At 35.8% G+C, this 18,474-nt stretch overlaps 1 protein-coding gene across 10 annotated transcripts in view; it reads left to right on the top strand.

Annotated features, from left to right (window-relative positions):
• Nucleotides 1–18,474, top strand: part of TASP1 (taspase 1) — a 307,910-nt gene that overhangs the window by 100,270 nt on the left and 189,166 nt on the right. For 6 of the 10 annotated variants that reach the window (XM_040447716.1, XM_040447714.1, XM_040447722.1 and 3 more), the window contains 2 exons: nucleotides 13,082–13,201; nucleotides 17,841–17,919. In XM_040447716.1, coding sequence (XP_040303650.1) covers nucleotides 13,082–13,201; nucleotides 17,841–17,919 — 199 coding nt within the window. The remainder of the gene's footprint in view (nucleotides 1–13,081; nucleotides 13,202–17,840; nucleotides 17,920–18,474) is intronic. The other 4 variants (XR_005782143.1, XR_005782144.1, XM_040447718.1 and 1 more) reach the window with 2 other exon arrangements.

Genomic DNA, 18,474 nt, shown 5'->3' with positions numbered 1-18,474 from the left:
AGTCCATAGCCAGAGTTCTCCCTGAACATTTGTCTACTTTTTTTGTTTTTTTGACATTTATCTACTTTTATTTGTACTTTTAATTGTCCTTAAGAGCCAATGAGAATATTTTGAAATATGTATGAATGGGGCCCATCCTGGTGACTATTTGTCATTAAACACAGGCTTTTGAGTGTTGAGAGTCTGAAGATATCCTTGAGATTGAATGGCATTAGAATTTCTAAGATATAGTACTATCATGATTAGTTTAGATGGATTTTATATCCTAGAATATACTTAGCTCCTCTCCTACTCTTTGTGATTCTTTGATTTCTTCCTACCTTCTAATAAAATTTTAAGCTATTGAGGAATAAAAGGAGAAAAAGTATGTGGGCACTTTTTCTTTCCTTTTTGTTTTTTAATATCTTTATGTCTTAATATATCATCTTTAGTAGTTGTGTATTTATGATTTTTAATAATTTTATTTTTGTGGGTATACTCATATAGTTATATGGTCAAATAGATGTTGCTATACTTTTAAAGTCTCATATCAAATAAAGTAACTTATTACTTTGTTATTAAAGTCAGTGTCAAATATTCAATCTGGAGAGGGTTGACTTTAAATCCAGGTTAAATGACCCATCCCAACTGTCATGGTGTTTCATTGGCAGGAATAGACTCCAGATTGTCCAAGTTACCTTCTAGTCCTTTATCTGTTATTCCCCACTGCTTTAAGACTCAGTTCAAAGGCCAGTGGAGCTCTGGTATTTAAAAGAAAAAGTGTAATTTTATCCAGAGAAGGTAAATGTATGCCCTGAAATGAAAGAAAGACCAGAGGTCCAGACCATGGCCAGGTGTTCCTGGAAAGAGCCAAATTGGACAACTAAATTGAAAAAGGTTGCCTGCTCTTATTAAAGAGACTTTGTTGCTGTCTATTTAATTAGCAAGGTCTTAGTTCATTTACTTGGGTGTTTTTTAATCTGCTCAGGTAATGAAGTTCATAGCCTATTAGTGAGTATGCTGGTAGCATGTTGCACTATCTCTGTCACTGAAGTACTATGATATACGTGCCTATATGAAGTAAAACTGCTAAATAGTTTTGATTCCCTCCTCCCTTGAACATGTTTCTCAGACAGCGTTGACTGAGTTTAGTCTCCAGTGGAAAAACAAAGTTAAAGTATATTTTGTGTATTACTTACATAGAGTTTTTAGGAAAGCAGTTTGGAATTAAAGAAAGTGAACAGGTTAGTTAAAAATGAGAAGAATGTGATCTGGTGCCAAATGACCCCAGAGGATGGGAGGGCAGTAAAGAAGTGTTATCAAAAGAAAAACATTGGATGGGAGAATGTGATCAATATCAAGACATATAATTTCTTTATAGATTAGGTGAGGCTTAATGTTTGATGGTAAGAGTAAGTTTGTTTTGAACAGTCCAGACAGAGGGTATGCAAAACCTCCTGAAATAAAAAGCATTCCTATATTGTAAAAAATGAGTCTGGACTTCAGTGTGGTTATTATGAGGACCAGCCAAAGATTTCATACTTTTGGGAAAGGACCTATTCAGGAGTGATGTGCAAAAAGCATTGCATTTAGGGAAGATCTAAATATGAAATAATCAGAGAGAAATATGTGAGGTAATAGGAAAACTGCTTTAGATAGGCTGAGTTTGGATCATGCAAATATATTGAGCAAGATGCAGTTTCAGAGGGCACAGAGTTTGATTTATTGATGAAGGTCAATTAAAAAAATACTTAGTTACGGTACTTTTGTTAGTTGCTGCTTACAGGTGGATGAGGAACAAGACAAGACACAAAAGATCCTAGGACAAGCCAACATATAGAGTCTTCCCATAGAGGGGAGAGCCACCTGTTTTAGGTTGGACCTTTAGATGCAGGGGCATCCTACATGGTTGGGTAGAGATTAAGGAAATCCTTTCTGGAGTTATTTGAGACCTCAATGGCAATATTTTGGCATGGGATGGGGAAAGAGGGCAAAGGAGTGGGGACCCACTTTTGTACTGGATGAAGTGTGAGTTCGGAGGGATGCCTACTCCAGAGAGCCAAGGTTCTCTTTAGGGGAGAAGGTAGGAGGGCTGGATCTTTGCTGAGATTTAGGTGATATACAGAGAAAATTATTGCCTATAAGACTTAATTTGTTCATTCATTCAATAAGTAGTTTTTTCACAGAACTGACTTGCCTTTTTTTTTATTTATGTATTTAATGTTTGTCTTTCACTGATTTTTCTCTATTTTCTCCTTTCTCTTTGTGTTTATATTGTCCTCTAACTTCTTTAGTTGGACACTTAGGCCCCTTTTTGTTCTTTTCTAATACCAACATTTGGGGTATAAATTTTTCTCTACCACTTTTGCTGTATGCCACAAATTTTGAAATGTAATATTTTTATTATCATTCATTATTAAATATTTTTGTTTCTATTTAGATTTCTTATTTGAGTCATAAGTTATTTCAAAGTGTTTTTTTTTAATTTCCAAATTTTATTTAATTTTATTGACTCCTAACTTAATTGTATCATATTCAGAGAGCATGTTCTATTTGATACCATTTCTTGAAATTTGTTGTAATTTAGTTTATGGTTTAGTGTATGATCAGTTTTTACACATATTTATATGTGTTTGAAAATAATGTTTCCCCTCTAATTGTTGCTCCCCTCTAATTGTTCACTTTGCAATCACACTTTTTAAATCAAAAAAAATTTTTTTTAATAGTTTATTTTTTGAGAGAGAGAGAAAGAGGGAGAGAGTGAGCGAGCAGGAGAGGGGCAGAGAGAGAGGGAGAGAGAGGAATCCAAACAGGCGCCATACTGTCAGTGCAGAGCCTGATGCAGAGCTCAAACTCACCAACTGTGAGATCATGTCCTGAGCTGACATCAAGAGTTGGACTTAACCGACTGAGCCATCCAGGCATACCTGCAATCACACTTTTTGATGTATAATTTGGGTCTCCTGTTTCTTACTTGTAATTGAGAGAAATGTGTTGAAATATCTCATCATGAGGTATGGTTTATTGCTTTCTCCTTGTTGGTGTGCTTTTGCTTTATGTACATTTGAGGCTATTCTTTTTAGGTACATACAAATTTAGAATTATTGTATCTCTAATTATATCTGGTGCAGTTAAACTTTCAGCATTTGTGATGTAGAGACTCTATCACTATTAATACCTTTTGTCTTAAAACTTACTTTGCTTATGTTTGATTGGTACTTGTTTGGTATATCACTTTCTTCCCCATTTACTCTCAACTTTTCCATATCCTTATGCTTTAGGCACATCCCTTATAAATAACATGTAGCCATATTTTAAAACCCAACCTGACATTCTAATAGCATGTTATTATTATTTTTAAAGATAATATTAGTTTTGATTTACATCAGTTTTGCCATTTCATTTGCTTACGTATTCCTTCTTTCATGCCTGACTGTCCTACTTGGATTATTGTCTTAAATCTGTTTGGGCTGCTCTAACAATATACTATAGACTGGGTGGCTTATAAACAACAGAAATTTGCTTCTGACAATTCTGGAGGCTGGGAAGTCCAACATGAAGCCCCAGGCAGATTTGGTGTCTGTTGAGGGCCTGCTTCTAGATGGCCGTCTTTGTGCTGTAACCTCATATGGCCCAAGGGGCAGGGGAGCTTCAAGGGCCTCTCTAGAAGGGCATTAATTCCATTCATGAGGGCTCTGCTGTGTTTCAATGCCCCACCTCCTAATAGCATCACGTTGGCAGGTAGGATTTCAACATGTGAATTTTGGAAGGACACAGACCTTCAGATCACAGCAATTATTTTCATTCTCTTGAAGTATATAATTCACTTGTTTATTCATGCATCCATTCAACAAATAGTTATTGAATACCTAAGAGATGTCAAGTACTTTTCTCAGTGCTTAGCAAATTTTAGTGAATAAACTATACAAAGATTACTGCCTTTGTGGAGCTTCCAGTCTTGTGGGTGAGATTGGCAATTTAAATAATGCAAAAATAAATTGTACACTTTAGACAATGTTGAAATATTATGGAAAAAAAATAAAGTTGAGCCAAGAAAGGGAGATTAGGTGTGCTCATGAGTCAGTGGTAGAGAGGGTGTAGTATTAATCATGCTCCGTGGAGGGCAGCTTGTAGTATTAAAAAGAATGGTCCTTCAGGCTTTCATTAAGTGCAGATCTCTTGGTGGTAACCTCATTTTATTTATTCATTTACAAATGCCTTTATTTTATTTTTGTTCCTAAAAGGTAATCTTGTTGGGCACCTACTTCTAGGTTTATAGTTCCTTTTCTCTGTGTACCTTGAAGATGTACCACTGTCTTCTGGCTTTCATTGGGGTTTGGGAAATTCTCTTATTCTGTTGTAGGTGATCTTTTCTTTCTATCTGTCTGGCTCCTTTCCTTTTGTGGCTTCTGGGGGATCTGGATTCTAATATTTCAGCAGTTGTGGGAAATTTTAGCTTTCTTTCTTTCATTATTTTCTCTTCTTTATTTTGTCTCCTTCCAGTTGGACATTTGTTAGACTCATCCATATATATATAACACCTCTTTGATGTTTTCTATCACCTTCTCCCCCTACTTAAAATACTTACTACTTAAAATTGATTGTAATCAAATGTGTATTAAATGTTATATAAACATAAATATAAATGTGTTATAATATTAGGAAAAAATTATAAAATTTGTTCATGACTTGGTTTTTGAATTCTTGATTGTGTACTTTTAGATAAATACATCTGCTATTGATTTTTTTAAAGATAAAACTAATGTACAGTGCAATGCACACATCTCAATTCATCTTTGATGAATTTTGACATTTATAAACCCATGTAACACATACCACTATCAAAATATAAAACATCATTACTCCAGAAAATTTTCTCATGCTCCTTCATAGTCAACCTTGCCTCCCAAAACAACACTTTTCTGATTCTTTCTCACCATAGAGGAGTTTTACCTTTTCTGAACCTTCATATAAATGGGATATGTTATGTACTCTGTTGTGTCCAGCTTCTTTGATTCAGTATATGTCTAAAAGGTTATCCATACTGTTGTGTGTATCACTAGTTCCTTTTCATTGCTGGGCATTCCTTCCCTACTGCCTGTATCACAATGTGTGTACCCATTACCCTCTTGATAGGTAGGCATTGTGTTGTTTCCAGGTTTGGCTATTGCAGTTAAAAGTGCTATGAACATTTTGACAAGTCTTTTGTCATATATATTTTGATTTCTCTTGGGTAAGTACATAGAGGTTCAAATTCTGGGTGTATATTTCATTTAGGATTAAAAATTTTTGATTTAAAATTTAAAAATTGTGATTAATATTTATTCCAGAAAAATAAGAAGCCAAATAAGAAGCCTAAGCATGTTGATCAGATGAATGCAATTTAATGATCTAGCTAATATTATCTAAGGGCTTTGTCAGAATTATCATTCTTAAATTCCTCAATTTTTATTTCAACTCCAGTATATCTTACGTTTACTCTCCTTAACCAGTGGTTCATTATAAGTATAAAATAATTTTAATTATGTAGCATATGAATATGAATAAAAATGATTTAAAGCTGTGTGGAACTCCCCTTGTGGTTTTTACTCTTCAGCTGTGTAATAAGTTAAGTCATGAGTATGTTCATCTGGGCTTTTCCATCACTTATACATGATCACTCAACATGCACACCGAGGCTCTCAAACTGTTCCATTTTGAACCAAACAAGAAACAAAAAACCCCCAAAACAAATAAACAAAAACAAAACAAAACAAAAAAACACACCTTACTGTAGTTAATTGAAATGTTATTTTAAAAACCAAGATTAAAATCATTGCTTTTTTTTACCTTGAATGTTGCGAGCCTTAGAACACTGTGTAAGTATTCTGCCATTTGGAAAGCATTGCCCTTTGTGGTCTTTGAGAGTTTGGAACTTTAGGTAATCCTCTGGAACTTTGTTATGGTATGAATTTATAATTAAAGCTGTAATGTAGAATATTAAAATCCCTTAAGAGCATGATTAACCCATGCCTTTTTTTTCCAGTTCTGTAATATTTTTTTTATTTTTTAATTTTTTTAATATAATTTATTGTCAAATTGGTTTCCATACAACACCCAGTGCTCATCCCTGCAGGTGCCCTCCTCAATGACCATCACCCACTTTCCCCTCTCTCCCACCCTCCATCAACCCTCACTTTGTTCTCAGTATTCAAGAGTCTCTTATGGTTTGCCTCCCTACCTCTCTGTAACTTTGTTTTCCCCTTCTCCTCCCCGATGGTCTTCTGTTAAGTTTCTCAAGATCCACATATGAGTGAAAACATATGGTATCTGTCTTTCTCTGCCTGACTTATTTCACTTAGCATAATACTGTCCAGTTCCATCCACATTGCTGCAAATGGCAGGCTTTCATTCTTTCTCATTGCCAAGTAGTATTCTATTGTATCTATAAACCACATCTTCTTTACCTATTCATCAGTCGTTGGGCATTTAGGCTCTTTCCATAATTTGGCTATTGTTGAAAGTGCTGCTATATACATTGGGGTATATGTGTCCCTATGCATCAGCACTCTGTATCCCTTGTAAATACCTAGCAGTGCTATCACTGGGTCATAGGGTATTTCTAGTTTTAATTTTTTGAGGAAACTTCACACTGTTTTCCAGAGCGGCTGCACCAGTTTGCATTCCCACCAACAGTGCAAGAGGGTTCCCGTTTCTCCACATCCTCACCAGCATCTATCGTCTCCTGATTTGTTCATTTTAGCCACTCTGACCAGCGTGAGGTGGTATCTCAGTGTGGTTTTGATTTGTATTTCCCTGATGAGAAGTGACGTTGAGCATCTTTTCATGTGTCTGTTGGCCATCTGGATGTCTTCTTTGGAAAAGTGTCTATTCATGTCTTCTGACCATTTCTTCACTGGATTATTTGTTTTTTGGATGTGGAGTTTGGTCAGTTCTTTATAGATTTTGGATACTAGCCCTTTATCCGATATGTCATTTGCAAATATCTTCTATTCTGTCGGTTGCCTTTTAGTTTTGTTGATTGTTTCCTTTGCAGTGCAGAAGCTTTTTATCTTGATGAGGTCCAAATAGTTCATTTTTGCTTTTAATTCCCTTGCTTTTGGAGATGTGTCGAGTAAGAAATTGCTGCAGCTGAGGTCAGAGAGGTTTTTTCCTGCTTTCTCCTCTAGGGTTTTGATGATTTCCTGTCTCACATTCAGGTCCTTCATCCATTTCGAGTTAATTTTTGTGAATGGTGTTAAGAAAGTGGTCTAGTTTCATTCTTCTGCCTGTTGCTGTCAAGTTCTCCCAGCACTATTTGTTAAAGAGACTGTCTTTTTTCCATTGGATACTCTTTCCTGCTTTGTCAAAGATTAGTTGGCCATAAATTTGTGCGTCCACTTCTGGGTTTTCTATTCTATTCCATTGGTGTATGTGTCTGTTTTTGTGCCAATACCATACTGTCTTGATGATTACAACTTTGTAGTAGAGTCTAAAGTCTGGGATTGTGATGCTTCCGGCTTTGGTTTTCTTCTTCAATATTACTTTGGCTATTTGAGGTCTTTTGTGGTTCCATACAGATTTTAGGATTGTTTGTTGTAGCTTTGAGAAGAATGCCGGTGCAATTTTGATTGGGATTGTATTGAATGTGTAGATTGCTTTGGGTAGTTTTAACATTTTAACAATATTTATTCTTCCAATCCATGAGCATAACCCATGCTTTTTTAACTTTATTTTTATTTTGAGCTAAAAATATTTTTGTTAAGTTTTTTATTTTTGTTGAGTGATTTAGAAAATAAATAACAATTATTATTTACTTTTTTTCCTTTGTTGTAGATATGTTTGGCACTAATTTATGTGGTGCTTCACAGATATTTAATGCATATTTGTTAAAGACAATAAAGAATTATTTAAGAATAGACACTTTTTTTCTTCTAAGATTTTATTTAAATTCAAGTTAGTTAACATATTGGTGTAGTATTAGTTTCAGGAGTAGAATTTAGTGATTCATCGCTTACATATAACACCCAGTGCTCTTCCCAAGAAGTGTCCTCCTTAATGCCCATCACTCATTTAGCCCATCCACCACCCACCTCCCTCCATCAACTTTTAGTTTGTTCTCTATAGTTAAGAGTCTCTTATTGTTTGCCTCTCTCTCTGTTTTTCTTTTCTTTTGTTTTATTTCCTTTCTTAAAGTTATTTACTCATTTTTTTAATTTATTTTGAGACAGAGAGAGAGCAGGAGAGGAGCAGAGAGAGAGGGAGAGAGAGAATCCCAAGCAGACTCCATGTTGTCAGTACAGATCCTGATGCAGGACTCAATCTCATGAACCCGTGAGATCATGACCTGAGCTGAAATCAAGAGTCAGATGCTTAACCAATTAAGCCACCCAGGCACTCCTGTCTGTTTTTATCTTATTTATTTTTCCTTCCTTTCCCCTATGTTCATCTGTTTTATTTCTTAAATTACACATATGAGTGAAATCATGTGGTATGTATCCTTTCCTGACTGACTTTCTTTGCCTAGCATAATACTCTCTAGTTCCATCCATGTCATTGGAATGGCAAGATTTCATTCTTTTTGATTGCTGAGTAATATTCCATTTTATATAGATACCACATCTTCTTTATCCATTCATCAGTCAGTGGACATTTGGGTTCTTTCCATAACTTGTCTGTTGTTGATAGTGCTGTATAAACATTGGGGTGCATATGCCCCTTCAAATCAGCATTTTTGTACCCTTTGGATAAATACCTTGTAGTGCAATTGCTGGGTCGTAGGGTGGTTCTATTTTTAACTTTTTGAAGAACCTCCATACTGTTTTCCAGAGTGGCTATACCAGTTTGCATTCCCACTAACAGTGTCAGAGGGTTCCCTTTTCTCCCCATCCTCGCCAACATCTGTTGTTTCCTGATTTGTTAATTTTAGCCATTCTGACAGGTGTGAGATGATATCTTATTGTGGTTTTGATTTGAATTTCCATGATGATGAGTGATTTTTAATGTGTCTGTTAGTCATTTATATGTCTTTAACGATAGACATCTTGACTGTAGTTCACAGAAACATCATTTATAGTATTGGGCATCAGAAGGGTGAAGAGAGAAGAAAATGGTCATTGGGTGTTCTTATATCCACATTTTCCTTGGTTTCAGCCAAGCCAGACACATGAGAGTAGGTAATTCTAGCTAAATCATACTTTGTTTACACATACCTGATATACTCTAAACCTACAGTGGCCCCACTGTGGGGCTGGTTTGTGGAAGATAGACATGGAGCCAGATCTAGGTCTCTTGTAGCCAGAGCTATCATTCCATGCTTAGGATACTAAAAGATTGCAAAGCTTTATGCTGCCATTGCTGTATTGTCATGGAGGGCATCAGTCATCTGCTTTGCTCAAGTGGAAACTCGTGTCAGTTATAATACAGTTATAATACAACCTAACAAAAGTGTATTATGAAGGTTTGGTATCTTCTCAAAAAATATATTTCTGTCTTTATTATTGTATTAGGATAGTTCCACCATATACCAATTTCAGGATGCACTTATATATTTGAGATATTATTCTTTCCTTGTAGCTCTTTGATATTTGAGTAATTCTGTGTAGAAGAAATACCAGGTTAATGAGATAAGTAACTGATAGATGGTGTCTCTTGGCAGATTTCTGAGTTAGAATGCAGGTTAGAGGCATAATTTTCTGGTGGGAAGTACGTAAACTTTATTTTAAGAGACTTATTCCTTTTAAAGTAGTTCACGTGTTACCTAATTTAAGTTTTACACAATTGTGTAATAGCAATCTCCAATTTGGAGCAGAGAATAATAAAAACTTTTGACATTAAGCCCACCAGTGATTACTAGTTTCTTGGTTACTTGAAGAAAATTTTATTTCAGTGTTTTCCATAACACATGAAATCTCTGTGCCAACTTTAGATACATGTGTTTATTATAAGGAGAACTATGGTCTGTACAGTTGCTTTTTAGTCACAATTTTATCAAAAAAATAATGCAAATAGCATGTTTCAGTCAAGGACAATAAGTGCATGTGTACCTATGTGGTGCATATACTTTCAAGTATTTATGGAGTGTAAGAGCATAATAGTAGCTCTATATAGTAACAGTCATTGTGTGTTTTTTAACCTTTCTAAGATTTCATTTCTGTACAAATGAGTTCTGTGAAATTATTATGGCCAAAATACCAGTGTTTGTCTTTCACTCAATTTATCTACACTTCATAAAAATGCTTAAATATTACTTCATCATCCTTAAATTTGCCTTTCAGAATGTGAAATATATGAACTAATTCTTGAATATTTATGAAGTAATTCTGATTTTTGCAGGTGTTGCAAGCCCTTAGGAATATTTAGCTTAATTTGGAACAGGATTCTTTATTTTTTGCTTGATTTTTCATTTTCGAAAACAAAGTTACAGTAAATCCATCTATGTATAATATTTTTGTATTTTTCTATAGTAGTTTGGTTAGACATGAGTCCTCATAGTTTATAATATCATGATTGAAATGCTAAGAGAGTTGTCTTATAAGTAATGTATATCATTATGTATACATTATGTATCCCCTTAGTAAAATTCTGTTTTACAGAATGCATGGGATCAAAAGTCACAGTTAATGAACTAATACCCTTTCTTGACTTTATTGTTGTTAAGGAAGTGTTTTACAGTTTATATTTATTCATATGAGAGTTATCTATTTCTAAAAAAAAACAGTATGAGATCAATAGTTTAAAATACTCTATGTTCATTGTGGTATGATCATGGTGATACGCTACCAACTGATAGTTGAACCAGATAGAACTTAAATCTTGTATGCTGACATAATGATAGTCTTAGGTGGTTTAAATTTCTCCTTCAGCATATTTGTGCCCATAAAATTATTTGCCTTAAAATGAGTAGAACAGATATTTGGCTGAAAATGAATCCTGTAGGATGCTGTCTTACCTTATTTCTTAAGGTAGGTTCTAGGAACCAGCAACATCAGCATTATGGGGGAAGTTTGTTAGATATACAGTCTTGACCAATGCCAGATTACTTTCAGAATCTACATTTAATAGATTCTCAGATGATTTGTGTGTACCTTAAAGTTTGAGAAGGCCTCCTGTAGAAGACATAAGACTTGGTATTTGGGTAAGGAACAAACACTTCTCTATCTGAGGTTGAAGTGCAAGAGTATAAAGATTTAGGAATTATTTCTTAGAATAATGAAATGTTTCTCCTTAAAGTACATTTCTCTTTGGGATTCACCCCACCCCCCGCTTCTTTTTTTTTTTTTTTTTTTTTTTCCTGGAATAAAATGTGTCTAATGCAATTCTTTACTTTGATACTTTCATCTTACCTACCAAAGAAGATAAACTTCACTTCTTCCATACCAAATGAACAAACCTAATTATTGTTAAGTCTTCCCTAAGATAGTGGCATCCTGTGGATTTGCATGAAACTGAATCTTGAGAAAAGGAGACGGAAGACTGAGACCCTGATGTTAGAATGACCTGGCATGTGTCGTCACTTGTTTGGCTTGTTTCTGTGACATCACGGATGCAGACATGCACTATTTCCTCCTAATTAAAGAATAAGTATGCCTGAATGTCTGCTATGTGCAAATGAAACAGTGGATCAGGCCTTTCCTCAGAATTTATAGTCAGGTTGGGGAACTGTCCTTGAAAGTCAGGTATCCTGCCACCCGCAGAGCTGTGGTATTTTGGGATATGGTCACGTGGATCCATTGGCTAGACGTCCCCTAGCTGTGGTTAAAAGGGAGAGTGGGAATAAAGCACTTATTTCAGTCAATTACACATTTTCTATTTAAGTAATATCATAGTGTATCAGTATATTTAAGAGGAGTTAGAATCTAGAGCAAAGCCCAAAGAAACGTACATGTATAGATGTACCTTCTCCTAACAGACTAATGGAATATTTTTTGAGGCATACTCTACCTCTGGATTTGTCAGTTTGCTTCAAGTAAAAATCTTTTGTTTGCACATGTCTCCAATATTTCAGAACTCCCCTCGGCATTATTCAACTTCTGTGGTGGTCCTAGGAAGTCACTGACTTTTCTGGGGATTGCCTGAATGTGGCATTTCTGAAACTTCTTAGCTGGGAATCCCTCAAGTACAGATGAAGTCTTGCTCAGTAGTATGGTTAACAGCATAGGAGGAGGAACTGCTCTTGTTGAACCTGGTGGGGTTGTGCCTGGCTCTTTCCTGCATTCTTGGGGCTGGGAGTGAGGGTGGGAGTCTTGAGTTCTGGTGCACAGTTTAAACACCAGTGCTCTAGTGTAGGAAAACTACTGTGATTGCCATTAACCTAAAGACCTGCAGTAGCCTCCCTTTTGAATATACAAAGAGTTTTTTTTTTAATGAAACTTACTTCCTGCTTCCCATAATTCTGATTTTTATCCAGTATTTTAAAGTTTATCTGTCTTGCACAGGCGCCCCAGAAATCTTTGAGGTAGGAGATAGCTGCTTATAGTGAATACATGTGAAAAGCCTTAAGCCTGTGTGACCTGGAACAAGACTCAGAATCACAAAGATGCCTCCCAGAAATGTGCTGTTTTCTGCTGTATATTTGGCAAGCATATTATTAACACAGCAGAGGAGGGAGGTGGCCATAAATTTCTCATAAGGAAGGAATTGTAAAAGAAAATTATAGCATAGTATACTTCAAGATTGTAAATGCCATTCTCTTCATTTATTGTGCTGAGGACATTACTTTTAGAAATTTGTATATAATATTTTAGAAAATACTGTTAATGTCATTTATTGATTCACTTATGCCATGGATAGATTCCTCTACCGATTTTTCAATCATGAACTTAATACTTGAGATTAGGGGGCACTGTTATACACTAATTTATATTAGATTGTGTTTTTTCTTTCTCCCTTAGAAAGGCATGCGTGGCTTATTATTAGAGAAAAGCAACAAGACAGCTTCTGCTCAGGATTTTTCGGTAGAAAATACATTTTGACTTGAACAGGGTTTTAGTGGCACCTTGATAATAGATAATTTTAGGAGATTGGTGAATTCTGTCATGATTGTACTGAAAAGTGCTATGTGGTCATATCGAATTGTGACACACTGTGCTTAGTGAGTGCCCATGCCCTGCTTGCTCTCCAGGAGAATGACTCGGGCACTTTGGACACAGTGGGCGCTGTAGTTGTGGACCATGAAGGGAACGTTGCTGCTGCTGTCTCCAGTGGAGGCTTGGCCTTGAAGCATCCAGGGAGGGTTGGACAGGTAAGTAATTATGGGGTTTTTAAACTGGCTTGTTAATTTAAAACATGGAGTTTTCTGGCTCACCATTTTTTAAAGCCAGTAGAAACATTTTTTCTTTAGAAAAAATAAATGATATTATGGTGTGTGTGTGTGTGTGTGTGTGTGTGTTTAGTATTTATGTAATACAAATCATCAAATACCATTTCAAGATTCTAAAAAAAACTATCTCATGGCAATAGAGTTCTCTATGATCTTTACAATCAGTAATATTGTATGTTGTTACTTCAAAAAGGCTGGGTACTTGATATTTAGTATACATTCAGTAAATATGTATGATCTTCCATTTCTTTCTTTGCAAATGTCCTATTCATTAGGGGTAAGCACTACCTGATTATATTGTGGCCTGCTTTTTAGGTGGGAAAATGACTTTAGAGTTACATTTGTATATTTCTTCCATTCAAGGAACAGTAAAATTTTGACCCTCTAAAATCCTCCTCTGGTTAAGCATTTCAGCAATGGAACCAACACATGATCCCATTCAAGGAATCTAGATATAAGGGGGGTCTTTTTTATGTGTAACTGGCTTATTCCTGTTTCACTTGCATATTTTCTTTACCATTCCTCCTTCCCCCCATCTCCAAACTTTAGTTCTGTACAGAGAATGGGATTTCACAGTCCATTTGATCTAGTAAGCTTTCTGAGTATAAACCAATTTGGTACATTACTTATGGGCTTAATAAATATTTGTTGAGTGAACTAATGACTCATGTAGTCTGTTAAAGTTGTTGCAAGGACTGTGCTTAAGCTCAGTACTTGGATCTCATGTTACACTCAGGGCACTGCTTGGCATGCTCTGTATGCTTTGTCCCTCACATTTGAGGAAGAGTCGCTATCACAGTTGCTTTGGACGTGGTGGTGAGTGAATGCTTGGAGGCCGGTGATCTGATTCATGGAGGACATCTTTGCAAAGCCCCAAGTGATGTTCCTTGATATGCCCTTTATAGTCTACAGTCCACTTACAGTCCCATGGAAGAGGGAAGGGGTAGGGAAGAATAATTAATTTTGTGCTACTCTTTGTCTACCATACAAGGGGATTTATGAGGAATGATTACTCAACATATGTACAATGCTTTGAACTCATTATAAAAAGCCTTTGTCTGGTCATGGTGTTTTTCCACATTATAAAGCCCTGTGTATTTGTCAAATTTAGGATAAGAACCAAGCTTGGCATATCAGATTTGGATGCCTTGGTGGAGAAGGAGAAAGAAAAGCCAGTATTAGCCGCCTTCATTGCATTGCAATTCCCATGGCTTTCTCACTGTTTTTTGTTTGTGTTAGTTAGCAAAATAGCAACAAAAGAACCAAGGATAGTTATGGACTATGTTAGCAGAATATTTAATTGAACAATCATGAAGCCATTCTGCCACTACACATGGGATGTCCTGGAAAAAGAAACACTTCGGTAAAACTTAAACTTGTTGATTTGTGCCACTTGGCTAGTTTATGAAGACACAGTTTGTGGGAGCTGAAAATCAGGAAGAGGTGTGGTGGATAGAAGTGAAGGTACTTCACAGGAAAATACATTTGCTTAATTGGATTATATTGCTTAGATAGAGGAGATATAATAAGCCTGGAAATACGTAAGCATCAGATGACAGTAAGGAACCATTCTTGACAATCAGGAGGGAAAGAGACAAAATATACAAGCAAAGTATTGAAAAAAATGGCTTTTTAAAAAATATGACAAAACTAGGTGCTTTTAAATACATTCTAAACGCACAAGTGAACTATTTAAGAGTCTTAACATATTACCCTGCTCTGGATATATGATAACAACCATTCAGATGGTGAAATGGCAATTTGAATTAGAACTTACTTGCTTGGCTTACCAACACTAATTAGAATTTACAACTGGGACACAAGAAAGGAATTATTAAATTCCACTCTCCCCTCACCCGCAACCTACTCCCACACAAATAGGCAGTTGATTTTAGTGGTTAAGAGTGTGAACTTTGGAGTCAGGTAAACCTTTATTCTAATCTCACCTCCCCACTTTGCAGTTTCTTTACCATAACCAAGTTATTCAAAGTCTTTAAGCTCCACTTTCCATAAGTGTAAAATGGGGATAAATAGGTACCTTAACAAAGTTCTAGAAGATTCAGTGATGCAATGCATTTAAGTTGCTTATCACAGTCCCTGATAATAACAGCTATAGCTACTGTTATTAATCTCTTGCTACATGCAACAAATGTGTTCATTCGTGTGATCCTACAACAACATTATGAGGTTGGGGTTTTATAATCCTCATTTTATAAAGGAAAACAAGTCCCAAAGAAGATTAAATAATAATAATAATAATGATGATGATAATAATATTTATATGACCTGTTTGTAGTGAATGTTCATATTTTTTAAAATGTTAATGAAATTTTACTACTGAAAAGAAGGAAGCTTTTTTTTTTTTTTAAGGCCTGCTTAATGTTATGTTTTATCCAAAGAAGTGGATAAGAGACGAACAATCTCTGATTCTTTCTTTTATCTGACCTATCACTGTGTCAGCCCAATTGATTTCAGAAGATTAAGAAGGAAGACAGCTTTAGGTCATGAAATTGAGGGGAGGTAGCATAAAAGGTATTTGCTTAGAGAGAAGAAACAAAGAGTAAGAATAAGTGTTTTTTTCTTTTCTTAAAAAAAAAAAAATGACCTTTGGGTTTCTAAGAGCTGTCCTTGTGGCCCTGTTTGTTATTTTTGGGTGCAGGTTCCTGGTCAAGATAATTGTTGGGAATGGAAAGGACAGTGGACTAATGTCCAGGGTTTTCAAAGAAGGAAGAATGGGCCCTTCTCCTCAGGTCACAAGTTCTCTGAGGCTTTGGCTGACTTAGCACCTGTCCTAGGTAGTACCAGATGAATGGCTTATCCCACAAGTCTGCTAGTTTTATTCTGAAATCACTTCTATAGGGCTTTCAGTTACTACTCTGACTCAACAGTCTTGTGTATTTTAGAAGCATTGTGTTTTCTAAGGCTATAATATATTTCCTACTGTTTGCCTCATGGGAGTGTTGTGTCAGTTCTTGGTTCTACTTTTAAGAAGGTTATTGTCAATGACATCTGGGGATGGCATGGGGTACTTCATCTCCAATTATCTTGGACTTTGGATTATTTCTCAAGGAGGGTGATTAGGGGAATAGGGTGTGTGTGCATCTCAGAGTTTTGAGGAATAGTTCACAAATTCCTGCTCTGGGTAGAATATTGAAGCAAATGAATTCTAAAGTCCTTATAAAAAAGGATACAATACTGTAGAAAGCTAAAGTCCGTCTGGTCAGCATTCCCAGTCTTAGCTTCTTCCGCCAGTCCTTACAAGTAAGCTCCTAGAAATAGCAGTTACTTTTTTCTCTTTTATGGGAACATATTTTTTTCTCCATCAGTGATAAGTCATGCTACATACTCAGTGTATCATAGCTTGTTGCTGACTTCTCCTCCTCCTCCTCCTCCTCCTCCTCCCAGCCCAACAATATGTGTGGGGTTTTTTCTCTTTAGTTCCTAAACATCTTCTTAAAATTTTTAATTCTTTATTTTGAACCTCTGCAATGAATCCCACACATTGCTGTGCCAACAGTTAGCCATTTCTTTACTGATGGACATCTATGGTTTCAGTTTGCTATTCTTACCAAACTTGTGGTGGTGAACATTCTTGAGCAGTCTTTCTTCTATTTCTCTGGGATGGCTATCAAAAGATGTTTCTAATTCTACTTCTAATGAAGGACTGGAAAAGTTAATTAGTTTTGATTCCCCTCCCAAAGGCAGAGAAGTCATTGTGGAATTGGAGAGGTGAATCCAGGCATTCTGGGTGGCATTATTAGAAACAAAATAGGAATAATTGTCATGTTCTTTTATGAAACCATAGTAATTTGTGTTATGGGTAGTTTCAGCCAAATAAATCTGCTCTACCACCTCATAAAGTGATTAGCTTGAATTGACCTATTTGCCTCCTTTCTTTATATCTGGCAGAATCTAGCACAGTGGTGAGCATATAATGGGCCCTTTGGTAATAACTGTTTGTAGTTCCTATTGTGCCACTTTAAGGGAGGCATGGCAAAAACCCTCCCAAATAGGGTTTCTTAGGGTATGCCAGGAGGACCCCCTGCATCCCAGCCCCACCCCCTACCACGGGGCCCTGATTAATAATGGCAATTCATTGGCCAACCCCCAGACCACTGACTCAGAATATCTGGGAACCATGGTTCTTATCACCAAGCTTCTCAAACAATTTGACATATACCTAGTTTCAGAACCACTATTTTAAGGCAACCATGGGGGTGATTTCAAGGGGCCAGAAGAGAAACTCCGCTGGCAAACTGCAATAGGGGAAAGGTTTTTCAAGGAAGGAACAAAACTACTGCTGATGAGAGTCTAAGAAACTTTCTCTTACTGTTCCTGAAAAATTTTAGATTAATACAATAGTTGGAATATATAGTTTAGATAGTGTTAGAACCATTGTTTAGGTAGGTCTTACACAGTCTCTGGTATTATTTCCCATTTGATATACATCATTATTAAACCGGGCTTTATTAGATGGGTATGATTTTGTCTTCTGTTGAAAGCTTGTAATTACATATAATATTTCTGAAATACTCTATGTATCTATTTTCTTTTTTCCCAGGCTGCTCTGTATGGATGTGGCTGCTGGGCTGAAAACACTGGAGCTCATAATCCCTACTCCACAGCTGTGAGTACCTCAGGTATTTGCTGCTTTCATGACCATATTTCATAACTTCAACATTGTTAGGTCATTTAATGATTGAAAACAATATTTTTATGTAAATGTAAAGCAATATTTTTATGTAAACATAAAGCATGTGCTGAGACATTGCATAGACAAGTGCATTAATGCATGAAGGATCTTTGATATTTGGGAGGTTTTAAAAATTGTTTCACAATGTACGTATCACAGTATAAATGTTTTCCTAACATTTTCATTACACGTCTGGAGTTAACTATAACAATTATAGTTTTAATGTTTTTTTCCCCCTAGTGTGACTCATGATAGTGCCAGATTTAGATCACAGAAGATATAAAAGTAATGAGGCATTTCAAAACTAAGATAATCTCTTGATTAAAATGTTGGCATAAAATATAAGATGTATTTCAAAATGTATGTTTTATGACATTTATTCCTCTAACTATACTTTTAATTAAATGTAGGTCCTCTTTTTGTATCTATATTAGAAGTCATTATCATTTAGAAATTGTGTGTGTGTGTGTGTGTGTGTGTGTGTGTGTGTGTGTGTGTGTGT

This window comes from Herpailurus yagouaroundi, unplaced genomic scaffold (genome assembly GCF_014898765.1).
Source record: "Herpailurus yagouaroundi ecotype Mexico unplaced genomic scaffold, PumYag 196, whole genome shotgun sequence".
Lineage (NCBI taxonomy): Eukaryota > Metazoa > Chordata > Mammalia > Carnivora > Felidae > Herpailurus > Herpailurus yagouaroundi.
The sequence above is the reverse complement of the archived record's forward strand: the minus strand, read 5'-3'. Positions and strand labels throughout refer to the sequence as shown.